Genomic DNA, 16,238 nt, shown 5'->3' with positions numbered 1-16,238 from the left:
CATATACACAAATGTTTTACAAACCAACCCGAAATCAAAATTGCTCTAGCCACCGGTTTTTAGGTCAACATTTCAACCATCCAGTTCAAACAAACAGTTCACTCCAATTTAAAAATAAAAATAATTAAAATAAAAAACAGCCAAAAAACATTATCCAGGTCAAACAGGTTAATGGTTCGACCACCCGAATTAGCAGATTGTTAACTAAGTCAACGATATTTTGCCAAAATATGAGTTAAGGGTGAAGCGGAACCGATTGTCTGGACGAGTTCCGGGGCTGAACAGTCCGACCATATGGGTCAACGACAGTTCAAAAACCATGATATAAACATTATTAAATACATAAATAATATATTAATATATGTGAGCAGTGTAGTGTCATGCCGCCATCCGTGGGCCTCAAAACACAAGCCCAGCACAAGGGTTTGGCCCAAGTCTAGAACGGCTCACTTGCTACAGTGACTGGGCTGGGCCTGGCAAGGCCTGAGTCATGCTGGACTGGCACGGCCTAAGTCCAAATAAATTCCAAATCTTATATGTGGCTAGATATAGAATTAGCTTATAAAGCCTTGATACTAGGTATAAAATGCAAATATCAAGCTGAAAACTCTCAGCATCTAATGTAATCTCTCTTACAATGAAAGCTTTAATTAAAAAGAATATCTCCCGCGAATGCTTAAAAAAATAGCACGCACGGCATGATGTATATAAATAAATACAACCTCGGAACCCAATCCAACCACCCACTAATTGGCACTCAACCATCATTAGAACTCTGTAGAACAAGGAAGCTATATGTCCATAACCAATGAAAACCTAGACTATCGAACTAAAGAAAAAAACTACTAAAAACCTTTTCATGGCAAAAGTATTCACATTGTTGGCGTGATGTGAGAAGAGTTGACTACACAGGCAATGGCTCCGGATTACCACGGCTACCATTGAGCACAGTCACGTTCCCATCTGAATCAACATCTACGATGACAGAGTCCCCCTCCTTGATCTCTCCTGCTAGCATCTTCTCAGCCACGCTATCCTCCAATAGCCTCATTATCGCTCTTCTCAACGGCCTTGCACCATAGCTTGGGTTGTACCCTTCCTCAACCACCCTGTCTTCGAATCTCTCCGTCACCTGAAGCTCTATATCCTTAACCTTTAGCCTATCGAACACTTCCTTCAGCATTATGTCGGCAATTTCCTTCACCTCCAGTTTTGTGAGCTGCTGGAATACAATCATCTCATCCAATCGATTCAGAAATTCTGGCCTGAAGTATTGCTTCAGCTCCTCTGTTACCAAGCTCTTTATCCGGTTGTAGCTGCTGTCCTTCTCATCATAATCAATATCAAAACCAATACGGCGACCTCCCTTCTCAATCACACTGCTTCCAACATTCGATGTCATTATCAGGAGGGTATTCTTGAAATCCACAGTTCGGCCCTTGCTGTCTGTCAACCTTCCATCTTCAAGAATCTGAAGCATCATGTTAAAGACATCAGGGTGTGCCTTCTCTATCTCAACTGACCACCTTCGGTGTAGCCAACATAGCCAGGGGGTGATCCAATGAGCTTAGAGACGGTGTGCCTCTCCATGAACTCACTCATATCAAGCCGAATCATAGCTTCCTTAGACCCAAAGTGGTATGCAGCCAGTGCCTTGGCCAGTTCTGATTTCCCTACACCAGTTGGACCAGAAAAAATGAAGCTAGCAATTGGTCGGTTGGGGTTTTTGAGCCCAACACGGGCACGACAAATGGCACGGCTAATGGCTTTTACAGCTTCATCCTGACCTATCACCCTTTTGTGAAGTGTTTCTTCCATCTTGAGGAGGCGATCTGATTCATCGCATGATACTTTCTCAACAGGGATGCCCGTCCAAGAAGAAACAATATGCTGGATATCTGATTCTGTCACAACAGGGCCTTCCTCACCTGCTTCGCTCTCTGCCTCGCTTCTCTCTTTCCTTTTGTCTATAAGGTTTGCCATTTGGGTTTTGAGGTCCATTTCCCGATCCCGCAACTCCCCAGCCTGTCAAGTATTCTGCATTATAAGCCTACTAGATGCAAATGGCTTGCAAACCAAAAATGGAAGCCATTTTGTACTAAAGATAACTAAAGAATCCTTTGTATTTACCAAGTTAAGCAAGTCAACATATTCGGTTCACCAGAATCTCAACGAGTATGGAAGGCTGGAGAAATAAACGTCTAATCTTCTCTAAAGATATACCTTTTCGAAGTCTTGGCTGCGCACAGCTTCATTCTTCTCCTCCGTGATCTGCCTCAGATCCTTTTCAAGTTCTCTGACTTCTTCAGGGAGCTGCAAAGAATAACATGTTTAACTTGAAGAAGTGATCCAAAAGGAAATTATATACTATAATAAGAACAACCTATACCTGCACATGACGAAGCCTAACTCGAGAACCAGCCTCATCAATCAAATCAATTGCTTTATCAGGAAGGAAGCGATCACTGGAGATTTCAGAAATATTTAAAAAAAAAAAATCAAGCCCAAGCAGTAGAGAGGAATTATAAAGGCACTATACAATTCCAGACAAACATTGCTAATAATTCCTTTCTTGCAATCATAAGACCACACAGAATTAAGTTGTAATGCAAAAATCAGCAACTACACATTTCAAAAGTACCAATGAGAAAATTACAAGTTCATCATTCCACATAGAAGATGATATTCGAAATTAATTTCAGGGTTAATATTGTAGAGATCTCCGGCTTAGAAAGCCTCGAAGACATGGACAAGCAATACCCTCCTAACATAGATCAATTGATCAAACAACAAAGACAAGACCTCAGGCAATGCTCTACCTTTACAGTAAACACACAGAATTAAGCAAGAACCATCTTAACAATAGGAAGGCAATCAACCATAAAAACCAGTGAGGAGGTTGGGACATTTCCTCAATGAGATCTCAGAAATAACCTCTTCTCTGCATTGCGGCTTTAGATGGATTCCAAGGGAGCTGAACTCAATTGCAGATCTTTTGGCTAAATCTGGGGTGGATAGAAATTTTTTGTATGGTGCTGATAGTTTGCCCCCTTGCGTGGGGTGATATTATAGTTGTGACTTGTGAGATCCTGATGGTTTGTTTTTACATCTCCTCATGTACACCTCCAACCCCCCCCCCCTTTTGCCCCTTTTGAATATAGTAGTTATCTCTTCTCAAAAAGAACCAGTGAGGAGGAGAAACCATCGTTTAAGGAAAATTTCTCAGATTATTTTTGCACCATACATATTTGTATTTGCAGTCTTTCCAAACTGAGCCTAAGAAATATATGGCCTTAAAGCCAAATGGAGAAACAGGATTTAGGCTGCCAACCCATGGAGACATTGATTTTTGGTGTCATTCCCAGTTAAATGTACCAACACGTTGTTATTGCTCAAACCTTAACCTGACCATGATTTGACTAAGTAATGGACTAATCAACCAAACCTGGAAAAAGAAAGCAAGATAAAACTTACTTGTGGTTTTAGACACACCAGGCCTTTTCTTAAAAGACGAACAGGGGAGAAAGGTTTAACTGTGTAAAGTTGGGAAAGCCAGAGACTGGTATCTGCAGTTTGACATACTTGCAAAAAAACCCTTGGAAAATGAGGCAAGTTGGTGGATCAGGTATACAATTGCACCATTTACATGTAGGAATAAAGATATGTCTATGCTGCCTTAAAATGGCACTCAGTACTACAAATCATTCAAGGTTTAGGGCCCTTAAATCTCTACTGATATCAGGCAGTCCAGAATAACAGACCTGATGTACTGATATGAAAGCTGTGCAGCAGCTACTAGGGCTTCATCTGTATAACGTAGCTTGTGGTGAATCTCATATCTTTCTCGAAGCCACTTCAAAATTTGTATGGTCTCATCAACACTAGGTTCAGGAACTTTTACAGGTTGAAATCGTCTTTCCAATGCAGGATCTTTCTCAATGTGCTTCCTGTATTCATCTAATGTAGTAGCACCAATACACTGCATAATGAAAATTAACTTATAAGCATATTCTGCACAAGGATTTAAACTTCATCAAGTTAGAAATTTTTAGATCTTGTTCTAGTTTCCAAAGTGACAGGAACAAGATATATCGGGAATACAAGATCATTAAAACATTGATATTAAAGGGAGAAAAAGGATGCTTTAGATTAAAGGTAAACGATAGGATCCTACTTGAGATAAATATAGATAGCATGAGGAAAAAGAGATAAAAAACTAGAATAGTTTAACTACAGTATTGACGTACTTTGAAAGGGGCCATTACTTGGTGTAATGGTAAAATCTCGAGCTGGCAAATGTGAGAATGTGGATTCTTGTCTGAGTGGCTACTTTGTACAAAAATAATTTAGGACCATATCCAGTCTATCCTTCCCAAGACCCCCAGATAGCTGTGACCAACATTGGGTAATGGTCTTTTTTACCTCAAGTTTTCACTAGAACTTCAACCACAATTTTAATTTTAAATCTGGTTGAGTGTAGTCTGAAATTGGATTGAAATCCTTGCTTATACTGTACATTTTTAAAGTGAAAAAAACAGTATCTAAACGTTGCAAATGTTGGTCCTGAATCAGAATGAATCTAGTCATGTTTCTTTATAGAAACCAATTCTAAACCAACATCAAGTAATCAAGATGACACAAAATAGAGAAGGTAAAGCTGGACAGGGGTCAGTTTATATGAAAAACAAGGGAACTTCTTCATAAATTAAACCAATAGAGAAAACAAATAAATGGATAAACAAAGAGAGTTTTCATTATGCAAAGAATGTGCACTTTTTGGTTTGCCTTTTCTACCAAAACAACTTTCATTGGCCAATATATTACAAGTGAAACACAAAACAATCAAGAGGTTAAACATTTTTGGAAATAAAATAATAAAAAAGGAAATATTAATAAGAGAAGAAGAAAGAGAAGAGAAGAAAGGTGATAAGATATCACCCCAAGAAAAAGAAAAAAAACCCTCAGCCCGACCTACAAAATAGAACACCTCACAACCAAAACCTCTTACAAACACTATAACCCGATTTTCACCCTAACCGTAGACCCAAACACTCCTCATCTAGAGACCACCTAAAATCCCCCAATCTGCACTAACCATTCCTTCTTTTCCAACTCCACAAAACATTTTCTAGCAAAATCTTCGCCTCCCAGAATATGGAAAAAAAATGGCCCAACATTTTGCTAAATTGCACTTCTGTATCTATAATCTTTTCCAACTCCTTGTTGACCCACCTTGCAAACTACTTCCAATCATTTGTTGCTTACTCTTTTCAATGGTATTCTTGTGAAGCCTTCAGTGTTTCTCCTCAGCCTCTTTAAAATCTCTTTCTATTGTAGGTAGAGTCAGAACAGGGGTTGTACCCACCACATTTACCTCCTCATCAAATAAATCAGTAATGTTGTTTCTTCCAGATCTTCACTTCATCATTCTTCACCAAACTGCTGATTAGCGAACCTGTATCTGAACCAGAATCATCATCATCAAATAGGTCATAATCATACCACCCACCATCCTCCACCTCTTTCTCCTCCGATCGGTCCCTAGTATACCTCAGATTAGGGCAATCTGCATCTGCAACAGTCTTGCCAGAGACTTTTACCTCTGATATATCTCTTGGAACCCACTGTGGGGAGTTCTTTGAACCCGGATTAGCATTGGAGTTCAATGTAGCAGCTTCAGGGGAAGAAGATGGACCATTACTATCCTCCCCAGTCGAAGTATCCAGGCCACAACTCACATGACTAATTAAAGTCACATGGCCTGAAGTTGCTTAACACATTCAACCCAGTATGCTTCTTACCTTGGCCTCTGGTTTCAGAGAGGGTTGAAACCACTTTCCTTGTTTGTTTCTATGGACCCCACCCTGGGTCTGACCTAACTCCCTTTTTCACCACCTCAGCAAAAGAAATTACCCCTGCCCTTTTTCACTTGTTTTAAAAATATATGAATTTTTTGCCTTTTCAGTTAGCCCATCTCCTTGATCCTCCCCATTAGACTATTCCCCTTCCCTAAATCCATCCTCCTTTCCACCTCCCCCTTCTTCCTCTCTCTTGCCACCATGTGGAAACTAGTTTGCCACCTTATATTCATCTTCATCCTTGGAGCTTCCTTTCCACAACAACGCTTCAATCCCAGTTGCAATCTGGACTTTTCTCCATCACCCATCGACCATCAGGTCGCAAGATCACGGAATACACTCTGGCTTTACTCAAATCATTAACATTCACTGCAAACATATCAGTGAAGCTAATCTCCTAGGACTCCCACTAACACTGTAGCAATTCATTCTATTACCTCTCCCCTCCATCAATTGAAAGGAAGCCCCACAACTTTCACTAAACACTTGTTTCAACAATCTCCTCTCTTCATTTGAAAATTTTCCACTATTAAGTCCAGAACCAATGTCCTTTTACTTATCTTACTTATTGCAGAAGTATATATCTTTTCTCCCGTTCCCCTTTATCCACCTCCATTAACATTGCCAATATTTTATTTGGAGTGGAAATGATCTCCAACCCGTTTTTTGTTTTGACCTCCACTGGAGTAAGAATCATCCCCGGCCAAGACTGATTTTTCCTCCTTTTTAGAGCAAACATCATTAATGACCACTTCATTCAGTTCTTCCTCCATGTTTTCCCTTTGCAAGTGAATCAAGTAGTGTTATATTTTTTCTGCTATCACCTACTAGCCACACAAGTCCTTACCCTCTGGCGAGCAAACCATTTGTTTTTTCTCCATTGAAGAACGCTGGAACTGTGACAAACCATCCTTCCTATTCCATCGAAGCTCTAGTTCATATTTTTCGCTTGAGATACTCATGGAACTCTTCCAACCCTATTTTCTGATGGAAAATATCACACTATAAATGGATCGTTTCAGCCACTGAATAGCTTTCCCAACCAGAAAGAAAGTCACCTTCCTCTCTTCCCTAATTTTCAAAGAATTTTGGCCCTGGCTTTCGCATTCTTTGAGGATTAACTTCTTAGCTTCAATCTGTATCTCTGTTAGGAACTGCCTAACACAGGGTTCTACTGAGGAACTACCTCCTGAGAGAAAAGAGAGAGCAAGAGAGAGAGAAAGAGAGAGTTTGTGTGAATGCCTCCTCTGTTACTTCTTCTGATTATATGTATAACTGCGGTTGTTACATTTGTTACAACTCTTGGAAGTTGTGGGGCTGTTACAGTCTGTTACAATCTTGGAAGCTAACTCCCACTTCTTGTTGCCTTCAGTTATGCCAACCTGTCATTACTTGGACCTGAGAGCTGAAGTGGCTTCCTTCTTTTGTAGGTCTTGAGTTTGGGCTGGCTATTCTCACACCCCATCCTGGGTTCAGTATTGCTGCTTTTCCTAACAATACCCCCCCCCCTGTCAACATTGACCTTGGCCTCAAGGTCAAGATGAGGAAACTGGCGGTGCAGTTGGATATTAGGTTCCCAGGTTGCATCTTCCTTGGGTAATTGAGACCATACTACTAGAGCTTCAGGTTCCACATGGTGTCCTTTACCCAGCAAAAGTCAATAATGGACTGGGGTTCTGTGACTAAGGTCATATCTTCAGTAAACTCAGGTAGAGTGAGCTGACTTACTACATTAGGCTTGAGCCCCTTCTTCAGAACTGAAATGTGGAATACCGGGTGAATTTTTGAGTGTGCCAGTAGCTCTAAGCGGTAGGCAAGCGTGCCTATCCTTTCGACAACCTTGAAGGGCCCAAAGTAGTGCGGAGACAACTTATTCCAGCATTGGTGTCTTACTGATAGTGAGCGGTAGGGCAGCAATTTCAGATATCCAAAGTCACCCACTTGATATTCCACTTCTCGGTGGTGTTTGTCATAGGCATTCTTCATCCACTGTTGTGCTCTGTCCAGGTTGTGCTTGAGCTCCTGTGGAGTAGCATCCTGTTGGGTCAATGCTTCCTCCAACGAAGCCACAGGGGAAGACCCCTTTTTGTAAGGCAGTAAGGCGGGAGGGTCTCGACCATATAAGGCACGGAAGGGTGTCATGCCTGCAGCTACATGATGGGCGGTGTTATACCACCATTCAGCCCAGTGGAGCCATTGGGTCCAACATTTGGGTATGGACCCTGTAAAACAACACAGGTAACTCTCCAAGCATCTGTTGACTACCTTAGTTTGTCCATCCAACTGAGGATGGTAGCTAGTTGATTTCCTTAGCTGAATGCCCTGTATCTGGAATAGTTCCCTCCAAAATGTACTAAGGAACACGGGATCCCTATCTGATAAAATAAATTGGGGAATCCATGAAGGCGTGCTATCTCCTGTACAAAAAACATCAGCCACCATTGCGGCTGTGAATGGGCGTGCTAATGCCATAAAATGACTGTATTTGGTGAGACGGTCTACCACTACCAAAATCACTGATTTACCTGTTGAGCTCGGAAGCCCAGTAATGAAATCCATCGAGATGTCTTCCCAAACTCGGGTAGGAACCGGGAGCGGTTGGAGCAGGCCTGCTGGAGGTTGGGCCTCATATTTGCATTGTTGACAAACTGTACAGCTTGCAATGTACTTCTGGATCGTTCTCACCATTCCCTTCCAGTAGAATTGCGATGCAACGCGTTTGTATGTTCAGAGTACCCCTGAATGACCCCCTATGGGTGATGCATGGAAGTAATCTAACAATGGGCCTATATGGGCTGAGTTGGCTGGTAGCACTAATCTGTTTTTATGATAAAGCAAGGTCCCCTTGACCGTGTAATCAGGCTCAGCTCACTGTGACAGGCTATTTTTTATCTGTTGCAGTTAGGGACTTGTTGTTGCCTCTTACCGAATTTGGTCCCAGAGTTTACCTATGGACTGAAGAGAGACCTACAGTTGCTGCAGTTCTGGGTGTCTTGACAGTGCATCAGCAGCCTTGTTGGTTGCTCCAAGTTGAATTCAATTGAATAATCGAACCCCATGAGCTTTGAGACTCAACGTTGCTGATCTGGTGATAGAATTCTTTGTCCCAGTAAGAATTTGAGGCTTTGATGATCAGTTCTGATTATGAACTTGCACCCCAGTAGATAGGAACGCCAATGTAAGACCGCCAAGACTACGGCTATCAGCTCCCTTGTGTACACTGAGCTAGATCCCCGCTGAACTGAGAGTGCTTTATTAAAGAAGGCAAGGGATTGCCCTTCTTGCATTACTACAGCTCCAACTCCTTGGCCCGACGCATCACACTCTATAACAAATGTTTGGTTGAAGTCAAGTAATGTTAATGCTGGTGGTGAAGACATGGCCATTTTGAGATTTTCAAAAGGCATGTTGGGCTTCTGGAGTCCATGTGAATGCATCCTTCCTTAGTAGATGTGCTAGTGGGCTAGCAATGAGGCCATAGCCACTAATGAAGCGGCGATAGTATCTTGTCAAGCCCAAGAAAGCTCAAAGTTCCTTCACATTTGCAGGCACGGGCCACTACTGGATGCTTGCTACTTTCTCGGGGTCTGCCATTACCACACCTCCTTCTACCACGTGGCCGAGGTAGTGTACTTGGGACTATCCAAAAGCACACTTGGATGCTTTCACATATAGTTGATTTTGCAAGAGAACCTTCAAGGTGACTTCTAGGTCTTCCATGTGTTGGGCCCATGTGGGTTGTAGACTAAGATATCACCATATAAAACCAGTATAAATCATCGTAAGTATGGACGAAATAAATCATTCATGAGGTTTGAGGGACTGGAACGTTGCCAGGCATTTATGAGCCCGAAGGGCATGACCCCGGAATTCATAATGTCCATCATGTGTGTGAAATGCAGTCTTGTATATGTCATCCGTGTGCACTCTAATCTGATGATAGCTGGCCCGTAAATCTAGTTTGGAAAAGATTCGGGCTTCCTTGAGCTCGCTCAAAAGCTTGTCAATCACCGAGATTGGAAACCAATCCTTGACGGTGATGTTTTAAGTGCTCTATAATCAATGCAAAAACGCCATGTCCCATCTTTCTTTTTGACTAAGAGGACTGAGAAAGAGAATGGGCTATGGCTTGGTTGGATGAATTGTTTTTCTAATAGCTCTTTAACTTGCTTCTTGATTTCCTTTTTCTAAAATTGAGGATAACAATAGGGTCTTACATTTGTAGGGGCCACTCCCAAGAGTAATGGAATGCAGTGGTCATGTTCCTGTGAAGGCAGTAGGTCTATCGGCTCCTGAAATACTGTTGCATATTGTTGAAGTGCTTTCAGTTGTTGCTGATGGTCTTCTTGTGGGGTTGCATTCCGGGCATGGGTTAGCATGGGCCCTATCTGAGTGGGCTCTCAGAGGATGGTTTGAGCGGGTTCCTGGGCTTGTTTTAGGAGAGACGAGAGGCTGATTGGGCTTGGGCCTCTAGTTGGTATACCTTGGAGGCGGATCTTGGTCCCATTTGTCATGAACTCCAATAACAACTGGGCCCAATCTCATAGTATCGGCCCTAATTGTCTCAGCCACTGTATCCCCAATTCTATATCAGCTCCACTGAGCTCGAATGGGTATAACTCCACCACGAATGGCTACCCTTGGATTGTCAACTCAATGCTTGTACAGATGCCTTCACAGGGATGAGATGTCCCATTTGCTACTTGGACCTTGAATGATGTTGTGGGTTGGATTGGTAGCCCCAGTTGTTGAGCCAATACTCCCGCTATGAAATTCAAGGTGCTCCCACTGTCGATTAGTATGGACACCTAGCGTCCTTTGATTCATCCTAAAACCCTCATAGTTTGTGGGGAGTTGAGCCCGGTAAGGGCTTGGAGTGATATCTCCAGTGCTGGTTGTTGTTCTTCGGCCTAGTTGAATTCTAGCAATTCATTGGGATGTATCCCACTTTTAGACCTGTCTTCAGTGTCATCTTGAAGGGTGTAAATCTGCATTGTTTTACACCAGTGGTTCGGCCCAAATCATTCATCACAATTATTGCAGCGACCCTTTTCTCTACAGGCTTGCATCTCGGCCCACGATAGCTTCTTGAAGGGAATGGATGAGCCGGTGATCAAAACTCTGGGCTTACCTAGAATGTTGTCTTCTTTCACTGGGCTGAATCCTTCGCTCCTATGTTGGTCAGGCTTTGGAAAGTTGTCCGATCTTTGGGGTGGTAACAAAGGCCAGTCCTTGTTCTGCTCAACCTTTCTTCCTGGATCTTGGCCTGGGCAACAGCATCCATGATGGTGGTTGGTTGGAGTGCCCTAACTTCCAGTCTGGTGTATTCTTTGAGCCCTCCGCCGAAGGCTCTGACCAACATGCACTCTGGCCAATCTTGTGCACGTATAGCTAGGCACTCGAACTTCGTTTGGTAGTCGCGAACACTCCCAAACTGTCAAAGTTTGGCAAGGCTCATTATAATCCTCATAGCCCGATTCCCCAAACCAGATGCAAAGTGCTTTCGTGAAATCCATCCAGGCTAACCGTGGGCGTAGTCGTCGTCAGAACCATTGGTACCAAAGAACGGCGTCTCCTTCTAGGTGGATTGCCACTAGCGAGACTCAATCTTGGCTAGGGGTTTCGTTGTATTCAAAAAAAATTCCCTGCCATGTAGGTTCAGGGAACAGGTTTGCTACCGGAAAAGACTGGAAATGTGATTCTGATGTTTCTTTCTGGCCATGAACCACTTCGTCAGCTGCTATCGTGACTCCCTCCTTCGTTGGGATCAGCATCCTTGTTTCCTTCACCATCTGTTTGATCAAGCTTCTTTACCAGAGCCGCTAATGTGTCCTTCAATTCTCTGATGTCTCCGAATACTCGATGGAGTTCGACTTCAACTTGGTCAACTCGGGCATCCATCGGGGTTGCTCATGTGCTCGGCATCAAGCGCTTATACCAATTTGTTAGGAACTACCTAACACAAGGTTCTACTGAGGAACCACCTCCTAAGAGGAGAGAGAAAGTAAGAGAGTTTGTGTGAATGCCTCCTCTGTTACTTCTTCTGATTGTATTTATAATTGTGGTTGTTACATTTGTTACAATTCTTGGAAGTTGTGGAGTTTTTACAATCTGTTACAATCTTGGAAGCTAACTCTCACTTCTTGTTGCCTTCAGTTATGCCAACCTGTCATTACTTGGACTTGAGAGTTGGCGTGGCTTCCTTCTTTTGTAGGTCTTGAGTTTGGGTTGGTTATTCCCATACACCAGCTTGGGTTCAATATTGCCGCTTGTCCTAACAATCTCTCACTTCCATTGTGTTGCAGCCATGAACTTCACTTTCCCTTACCCTCCATCACGCTTGCAACTTGCCATTCATCGGTATCTAAGATTTCAACTGTTTTGGGAACCTCGCCACACGCAACCTCGCACTGTATGTCGTCGAGATTATCTGTAACATGTTCATCATTAGGCCTTTTATCAGATTGTTCAAACTCATATCTCCCCTTTTTGTCTTCACTCCCGATAGTCTTTCATCATACACATACTTGGTGACACACCAAATGTGTTCTTCCTGTTGAAAGCCCTACGCCCACTCCTATTTGTCCCGTCCCCAACTCTTTCCTTCTTGGAACTCACCATGGGCCCAATTATTCTTATTTAAACTTAATTCAGCCAACAACTTGCTTGGCCCCACTCTATTATGTATAACTTTTGAACCACCCCTGTAACCATTCATTTTTTTTATTTCTTTTTTGATTTGAAACCCTCTTTTAAGCCTTCCCCCTACCAACATTTAGGCTCACATTCCCTTATCCTTCTAGGCAAAGTTATTTCCATATCCTACTTTCATTTTTCCTTTGAAGGTCATATCCTACTTTCATATTGCTAGAAAAGAAATGTCAATGGTGTAAAACTAAATCTCCTATCAATCAAATCAATTAAAATAACACCTTTCTCTGGCAATATCAAAAATCATTTGTAGCAATAGAGATCACCTATCAGAAACCAGGAGTTAGAGTAATCACTTATGAAGGAGTTTCATTCATTTTCTATTGCAAAATTAAAAAAAAATAAGGATACCCAATTGCAGAAATATTTAAAGATATTTTACAAGAGAAACCAAATAGAAATTTTACATCCGGGACCTCATATGTAACTCCACATTCCAGACAATGCAAGGGATCAAAGTTGTGTTTGGTACCATTGCTATTTCTACCTGAATGTTTTGGGTTGATCAATACAAATTGGCACACAACTGGGCTGTTTATGTTGAAACATGCATACCTTAAAAATGCATGTTGGGCTTCAAAAAAAAATCATGTATGGGAAACTGTTTCCAGAAATGTGAAATTTCCATTCCAAGTAGAAACAGAAATGGTACTAATCATTCTAGATGAAGTGATTCTCATATGTGATGTGACAGAATACATATCTCTCACCAATTTGTATTAATCAACCCAAAATGCTTCAGGTAGAAACAGCGATGGTACCAAACACAAGTACACAACCCAAGTGCCATAATGGGCCAACCAGCCAATTGAGTATCACTTTTTCAACTATAGTCGTTCGCTAACCAGTAACAAGCTTTTTCAACCATGGCATTGTCAAATTTAAATTATCACTAATACAGAAAGATGCCACAAAAGAGGGGAGGAGGAAGTATGTAAATACTATTTATGTCCCTTGCCCGATATATCATCAATTTAGAATGTAAGGACTTGTATTACAATGGCAACATATGCTATCAGAATACCAATTGAAGCCATAAAATAAGGGGCATACTATTCTAGGTGCACAAAGCAAAGATAAATTACCTGCAGTTCTCCTCTTGCGAGAGCCGGTTTCAATATGTTTGCAGCATCTATTGCGCCCTCAGCTGCTCCTGCTCCTATCAAAGTGTGAACTTCATCTATAAAGAGTATTATCTCATCACTTTGTTTGATTTCCTCCATTAGCTTCTTCAATCTCTCCTCAAATTCTCCACGATATTTTGTACCAGCAACCAGAAGTCCCATATCCAGTGTAATTACCTGATGATCAAAAAAATCATTGAATGAATATCTTTTTTTTTTCTTTAGGGGGGGTGGGGGGGTGGGGGGCACTTTTTTGTATTAGTAACCAGATCAATGAATCTATAATCGCATAAATAACCACGAATACTCTTTCTGAGTGTAAGTCTGACCAAAATTACCACCCGATAAAGCAACCACATCCACCATAATACAAGATGTCAAGATCAACCAAAAGAACAAAGCATAAATCCCCCTAGTAGACTGTCTGCTTGAGTGTCAGCTAACCTGAAACCTCTAAATCCCCCTGAATATGTTCACTGTGAATATCAGACCTCAAGCCTCCCTAATGTAGTCCTAAAAGGCCAAGGATCCCTCTACCTCTATCCATGTTTCCCTAAAACTGCTAAAATGATCTGTTTCATGTACCCAAAGGCAAACTCCCTATCCCAATGGTCCTGGTTTCAGCAAGGAGACAATATTAACCAGTGACTGACCCATTTTGTTTCTGGGTGACAGTTCAATGGTCATACCATCCGGGTCACACAGGTCATAGAACACTATACTCAATACCCCTAACTGGACTGTTGAGAGGGGGGGCAGAGAGAGAGAGAGAGAGACTGAAAGGAAGGAGAGTGGACTGACCAAATGAGGAGTTACAACAGATAATGGGTGGGAGGCAACTGAGGAGAGAAGTGATTGACCGAGCAAAGATCAACAATTCAACAAGGGATGTGACACAAAGATGAGTTTACTGGAGAAGGATTCAGATATAGGAGAACTGAGGAGACTGGAGAGATCAAGAAATTGTAATTTAAGAGAAAGAGAGTACTAGGGAGGGAATCATACTTTTTGTACATTTTGAGGGACTCCCTCCCATCTTTTGAGTAATGAAAAATACCTTATTTATCAACAGAGAGGGAGGGAGGGTACTGGGGAAGACAGTGTGATACAGAGACAAAGGTAGCACCATAGTAGGGGGAGATTGGTGGAAGAAGAAGAAGAAAAAGAACCAATCAAGGAATGTTGCAATTCACTGACCTGCCATCATCCTTGTTGCTTCTATTACCTTTACCAGTTTGCATGGTTAGAGCTGCAACTTGAGCTAGTGTGAACTCAATCCAAAAAAAAGTTAGGTTGGGTTGGGTTGAGTTCAGGTTAGGGTTAGGGTTGAAAAAAATGAACCCAACTCAACCTCCGGTCGGGTTAAAGTTGAGGCCTTAGGCAACCTGACCAAACCTGAGCCTAACATTTCTTCATACATACATACATATATTCATATGCATGCATGTGTTTGTGTATGTTTATTCATGTATGTATGCAACTATGCACCCATGAATATATGCATGCATATATATGTATCACTGTTCATCAATATGTGTGTATATGTGTCTATGCATCAACAATTTTTTAAGCTTAAAGGCAAAATTATTCTTAGTGTGACATAGGTATAATACTAAACACCATAACTATGTCCATGTACATACTCTAATGCTAAAGTGAGTTAACCTTAATCTGCTAATCTTAATTAGGTCTAAGAAATAAGAAGATTTAACAAAAAATAAGTAAACAAATCGGGCCAACTCAATCACAATCCAACCCGAAGTCATCAGGTCGGACTGTGTTAGGGTTGACGTCAACTCGCACCTCTAGCATGGTATATTTTTCTCTCTTCCCTCTCTCTAGTCTCTCCATATTTCCAGTTTGACAGGTTGACTGACTGGTTGAATTTTAAACGAAGAATTAATTTTAGATTTTATTAAAGTATAAAAATCTATTGCAAGTTGAAGGGGCTAGAAGGTTTAGGGGTAGAACAAAAAGGGCATGGGTTGAAGTAGTAAGAAATGATTTAAATGCTCATAATTTAACAATGGATATGGCATTAAACAGAATGTAATGGCTAAACGGGATTCATGTAGCTGACCCCATATGGTTGGGATAAGGCTTGGATGACGACAATGATGAAAGTATACAAATTTGATATTAAAAATTAATAATAACTCTGACCTGTAGACCAGGTTGAACTGTTCAGTGGTTGCAACATCTGGGTCGAATGGTTTTTTACTAAATCAACAGGTTTTTGTCTATTGACAGGTTTGGAGTTAAACAGTCATGGCCTCTGAGTGACAGCTTGACCATCTGGATCAACATGTTGCTTCATGTGCACAACTGCACAGATACGAGAGTTCCTGCCCTTTCTATTCTTTAAAGTAGAGAAGGTACACCGAAACAAGAAAGCATGAACTGATGTGAAGAACCTATTGAAAGTATTAAAATATGACTCAGTTGAACATCCTACTTATAAAAGAAACTCCATTAACTCATTTTCCAAAAAGTGATCAACAAGAATTAATGCCAAATACTCCAAGATAAGACATTTCTGTTTTTG

General features: G+C 41.5%; 1 protein-coding gene across 1 annotated transcript in view; it reads right to left on the bottom strand.

Annotated features, from left to right (window-relative positions):
- Window positions 1-576: 576 nt before the first annotated feature.
- LOC148862344 (ATP-dependent Clp protease ATP-binding subunit ClpA homolog CD4B, chloroplastic-like) overlaps window positions 577-16,238 on the bottom strand; it is a 28,528-nt gene continuing 12,866 nt past the window's right edge. The window contains 6 exon segments of the mRNA XM_088976533.1: window positions 577-1,518; window positions 1,521-2,025; window positions 2,224-2,313; window positions 2,390-2,465; window positions 3,762-3,979; window positions 13,655-13,870. Coding sequence (XP_088832659.1) covers window positions 905-1,518; window positions 1,521-2,025; window positions 2,224-2,313; window positions 2,390-2,465; window positions 3,762-3,979; window positions 13,655-13,870 — 1,719 coding nt within the window. The 3' untranslated portion in view covers window positions 577-904.

The sequence above is a fragment of the Nelumbo lutea genome, chromosome 3, assembly GCF_056320005.1.
Source record: "Nelumbo lutea isolate HS-2025 chromosome 3, American lotus-T2T, whole genome shotgun sequence".
NCBI classification, from domain to species: domain Eukaryota; kingdom Viridiplantae; phylum Streptophyta; class Magnoliopsida; order Proteales; family Nelumbonaceae; genus Nelumbo; species Nelumbo lutea.
Note: the sequence above shows the minus strand (reverse complement) of the source record. Positions and strands in the feature narration are given on the sequence as shown.